This window comes from Myotis lucifugus, unplaced genomic scaffold (assembly GCF_000147115.1).
Source record: "Myotis lucifugus unplaced genomic scaffold, Myoluc2.0 scaffold_9526, whole genome shotgun sequence".
Classification (NCBI taxonomy): domain Eukaryota; kingdom Metazoa; phylum Chordata; class Mammalia; order Chiroptera; family Vespertilionidae; genus Myotis; species Myotis lucifugus.
In genome coordinates, this window is record NW_005880574.1 from 675 (window position 1) to 6,272 (window position 5,598).

A 5,598-nucleotide genomic window follows, 5' to 3' on the forward strand; every position below is an offset into this window, starting at 1 on the left:
ATTAAGTAAATTAAGATGATTTTTGTGGTATTAAATGTTTCTGGAACTCTGGGAAATAAATGTTTGACATCTCACCTTTGAGGATTGAACAGTATTGTTTCCACATTGGGGCATAAAGGCAGAAGCCAGATTCCCAGATTCCCATAAACTGCACACTGCCCATAAAAATAATAGATTTTAAATCGTAGAAAAATGCAGGCATTAGTCAGGAGCTAATGTTTTGTGTTTTTCTGCTTCAGGGGATGTACAAATACCTGGAGAGATGTTTCTCAGACTTCAAGCAGAGAGGCGTTGTCGTCGGGTATGATACCCGGGGGCAAGTAACTAGCAGCTGCAGCAGCCAGAGGTACAGTGTTCATTGTTTCAGAGATTAATATGGATTGGGGGGAAAACACCTTAATTTTTCCCACCAGTAGCAGGATATCTGAATGAGGAAACTGTCAATAAGAAATGTGATCATATGCTAATATTTATTTTAGAGCTGAAATAGAGGCATTTCAAAGATAAGCTTTAGCTTTTACAGAAAGGAGCAACATTTAAAAATATTTAGAGTTAGTATTTAGAACGGCATCATGCTTATTTTATGATTTTCTATTTTGACCAAGGCACTGGGTAGGAATAATGATGTAGCTTATATTTTCTCATTGTAGTCCCATTTGAATAGTTTTAGCGTATTTTTACACATAGATAATCATGATATCTTATTTTTCCAGGGGGTAATTATGCATATTGTGTTTATTAAAGTCTCTTATTTCACTTTTCTCTGTTATTTTTACGTTTTTGGGGTTTATTTCTTAGTAAAAGAGCCATCAAAAGATAAATGAGAAAAAAGAAATTAAAATGTCAATTCTCTTTATTGTTAAGCTCCTTTAAAAAAAATCTCATTTATTTAACCTTTTTAAGTTAGAGCATGAAGCTTAAATAACAGTGATTATAGGAATTGGTTATGTTAGGATATCATATATTTAGAATAATTGTAATAGGAAACATTTATTATGGAAGTTAGGTTTCTAGAAAGTATGGTAAGACTAAGTGAAATCTTTTTTTCTCTCTTTTTTTAGGCTTGCTAAACTCACTGCTGCAGTCTTATTGGCTAAAGATGTTCCTGTGTACCTTTTTTCAAGATATGTTCCTACACCTTTTGTAGTAAGTGTGTTGTGTTATTAATCTTACAGTTTGCTGCTCTGGAAGAGATTTCTTAAGTCAACCAGGATTCAAATATTTGTCCTGCATGTAGTTGTCAGTTAAGTGATATGAGGTGCCAAAAGAAGAATCAAAGGAAAACAGTGTTGCTCTGAATTTATTTTCATTCAACAAGCATGTGCTAAACCAAGTAAGAATTTGATCTGTAACAAACTGACAAATCCAGAGTCATGGTGGAGTATTTTAATACTATTCTTTTTTTTTTTAATATATATATTTTTTATTGATTTTTCACAGAGAGGAATGGAGAGGGATAGAGAGTTAGAAACATCGATGAGAGAGAAACATTGATCAGCTGCCTCCTGCACACCCCCCACTGGGGATGTGCCCGCAACCAAGGTACATGTCCTTGACCGGAGTCGAACCTGGGACCTTTCAGTCTGCAGGCCGACGCCATATCCACTGAGCTAAACCAGTCAGGGCAATACTATTCTTTCAGAAATTGATTTATTAGACAGGCAAAAACAATTAAGGATAGCTTTGAACACACTGTTAGTATGTTTGATATCTCTCTCTCTCTCTCTCTCTCTCTCTCTCTCTCTCTCTCTCTCTGTAAAAACCCTGTACTTAGTGATGGTAGGATGTTCATTCTAATCAAGCAGGATCATATAGGAAATCTCAACAAATACCAGAGAACTGTTTATTAAACTATAGTCCTGTACCCTAATGCAATAAGATTAGAAGTGGGAAATCCAGTGTTGGAATTTTAAAAACACTTAAAACACTTTTATGAAGATATCATAGTGAAGATTAAAAATTACAGGCAATCCTTGCTTTGCATGGTGGCGCAGGACTGTAAAACCATAGAAATCGAGCTAAATCATTAATGGGGAAAATTGTTCTGTAAACTTTAATTTTTTTGTCAAAACATAGAAACACTCTTAACCCTTACTTTAAAATTTTTTGTCAAAACATTAAAACATTTGTAAACCTTACTATTGGGTCCCTTTGTACACCATAAGCGTCTGTAGACACAAGCGGCGGACCTTCCTCACATGCCGCGCGCGTCTATAGCTGCAAACCTCTACGTGGAAAGGCATTTGGTGTGCTCTTCTACTAGTATTGGTACCAAGCAGCGAAAAGAAACCAAATACTTCTGTAAACAATGTAATGTTTCAGTATATTCAAAATATTGGGGCGTGTGGGGATGGTTTCCATTTTGGAGGCGTGGCAGTTAACTGATTTAAAAATGTATAGGGAAAATAAAAAATAATAAACCTGTTATTTAGTACACTGTAATTTAAAATATTGAGGACTAAAGTGTTTTATTCCTTTGTAAAATAACTTAAGAGTATGACCAGTGCTTGCTTCTTGTCATATCCCTTAACAATATGATGAGCATCTTTTCTATGCCTTAGTGAATTGTCACACTCCTCAGTTTGGATCAGCTTCCCACATTTTATCCTTGGTGCTTTCAATATTATGAACTCTCTCTGAGAATTCCTTTTTTTTTTTTTTGCCAGTATCACTTCCTCTGGGACATCTTCATCCTTTTCATCATAACTATAGCTCTCACTTCAATCCATATGTTCGCCTTCACTAGGCTCTTCTGGTTGCAGATCTAGAGTCTTTTGAATGACAGCAGTGTTATCAACATTCCCAGTTATTTTTTCCTATAACTCCATTGCCATTCAATTCAAATTTCATTTCCACCATTATCACTTTTGTGTTTTTGCTGCATTTTCATCTTTGTTGGCTAGTTCCTTCTTTCAGTTATCCATTTTTGCAAGCTATAGTTATTATAGCATAGTAACTGAAATTTAAACATGTTGTGAGAAGACTAGGATTATTTACCTAAAGCATGGTGCCAGACATTTGTGTGTATTGGAACTGTACAAAGCAAGGACTGCCTGTATTTAAAACTGAGCAACAATAAGTAGCAAAAATTATGGGCTATAACTAAAGCCCTGCTTAAAGGCAAATTTATAGTCTGTGAATAAATTAGGAAAAAAATATTAAAAATGATGAGCTAAGCTATTGAACTTAGTATGTTAGAATGAAAACAGAATAAATACAAATAAAGTAAAAGGAAGGAAATAATAAAGCTATAGGGAAAATCAAATAGGAAACAAAGAAAAGAGTACCAACAAAAGAGTAAGTTGGCTCTCTGAAGAAACTAATAAAATAGACAAACCTTTAAGTGTACTCAAGAAAAATAATAAATACAGTAGAGATTAAGAAAAGCACAATATTCTGAATAACATAATGCAAATAAGTGTAAAAGCTTAGATGAATTTCCCAATTTCCTATAGTAATTGATACATCAAAACTGTTAAGAAATAGAAAACCTGGCCCTAGCCAGTTTTACTCGGTGGTTAGAGCATTGGCTCGCGGACTGAAGGGTCTCGAGTTTCTACTCTAGTCAAAAGCACGTACCTCAATTGCAGGCTCCATCCCTGGCCCTGCTCAAGGCACTATATGAGAGGCAACCAATCAATGTGTCTCTCTCACATTGATGTTTCTCTCTCTCTGTCTCTCCCCCTCCCTTCCACTCTTCTAAAGAAAATATCCTCGGGTGAGGATTAACAAATCAATCAATCAATAAATAAATAAAAAGAAATGGAAAACCTTAATAAGTGTCTAACCACTAAAGAAATTAAACTGATATATTTTTTAAATCTTTTCAAATTAAATATGCCAACTCCAGGTGATTTTATAGGCAAGTTTTACCAAATGTTTGAGGAAGAGATAATATCCCTATAAATGGTAACTAGTGATTTACTGGAAAAATACTGAGTGGCTCAAAGAATTGAAGGAGTTGTTAAATAATTAGTTCTAATGATTTACAGAAACCAGGAAGGATCCAGAAATTTAGAACATTTTTATAGGATTCTGCCACTGGGTTGCCAGTCCCAACTCTATCAATCCCTGTGTGGCCTTCCTCTCCTATTGAAGGTAGATTTGCTCAGCTGGTAGGGAAGGTATTTTTAGCAGTCCCAGATTCACAGCCTTTATCAACATAACCTTGAGTTAAAAGGCAGTCCTCCTTGTGTACCTTCACCAGAGAGGCTTGCGTCATGAACCAGTTTCTGAATTAAATCAAGGGATAAGTTCCTCTGGTCAGTACTGGACCACGTGTCCATCCCTCCATGGCCAGGAGGAGAGAAGTTGGATGTAATGGTAGAGGAGTAGAGGGAACATCCTACAAAGAAAAAGTGAAACTGAACCTCTAGGCATTAACTTTGACAACAAAGATGGTGAGTTAACCTTTATATGATATAGAGGCCACAGAGTATATATACAGATTTCCAATTTTTTTTCCAGATTTTCAAATTGGAAGGCAAGAGACCTATATTCTACCCTTGAATCTCCTCCCTTATGATTGTATAATGTTGGATAAACCTCAGTGTAAAATTTTTTGGATTAGGTGATTTCTAAATTGACTTCCAGCTCTAACATTTTATGATTATATTCATCACTCATATCTCCAGAGTCTAGTGGAGTGTCTGGCATATAGTAGATGCTCATTAAATGTTTGTTAAATGAACAAAGTAATAAAAAACATAGGACTAAGTTAAATGAGACTAGCGGGGAAAAGCCATTCAGCCTAACAGGTGGTTACTGTTGACCTTTTAGAAATGGGCCCCACCCAATGAACCAGAGTTGATGGTTGAGGTTGTAGGCTATTTATATCTTGATGTCTTTTCCTGTTATTTAGTTATTCTAATGTCACATGTATGAGTAGCCAGGAAATTATGCTGTTGCTGTTTTTTCAGCCATATGCAGTCCAGAAGCTCAAAGCAGTTGCAGGTGTGATGATTACAGCATCTCACAACCGCAAAGAAGATAACGGATACAAGGTAAACCTTGGGCTCCTATTCTTCGCTTATTTACATGTTCCTTTCTTATTTAAATAATAAATGCTGAGTTTATTTTCTACACCGGGGAGCAGAACTAGACATTGGGGACAGGGAGATAAAAACATTGAGGCCAACCCTCAAAGAATGTGTATTCCTAATGGCCCTTATTACTTCTCAACATGTACTATTATAACAAAAAGTCTCTTCATCGGTCTCATTACTTCTATCTTACTGCCCTCAACTTCCCCATTCTGTTCCAAATCCATCCTGGGTTCCATTTCAGAAATATAATCATATTGTATCTAAATGAATTGGAGTTTGCAGGAAGAGAGCCAGAGTAATAGTACTTGGACATCACTGTCCTCTCCCTCTAACCTTCTACCAGGGCTCCCCATTGGCCACAGGATCCACTTGATGTGTCAGCCTCTGTGACAGAAAGTAGGGTGGAGAAGGGTGAAGAGTGGCCCTGGAGGGACAAACAGAAAACACACAGCACAATATTGAGCCAGTGTTTGGGGCTCCTGGGTGATGAGTCCATGATCTTATATTTGCTTTTCTTCTTGTGTGGAAGGTCTTCAGGTACACTGGGGAAAAT

General features: G+C 36.3%; 1 protein-coding gene across 1 annotated transcript; it reads left to right on the forward strand.

The window, feature by feature from the left end:
- Positions 1-239: 239 nt before the first annotated feature.
- LOC102437801 (glucose 1,6-bisphosphate synthase-like) lies at positions 240-5,003 on the forward strand (the record flags this gene model as incomplete). The annotated part of the gene is made up of 3 exons (XM_006109414.3): positions 240-346; positions 1,062-1,146; positions 4,920-5,003. Coding segments are annotated over 3 exons (276 nt in total), but the record flags the coding sequence as incomplete, so codon positions are not given.
- Between the last annotated feature and the right edge of the window lie 595 nt (positions 5,004-5,598).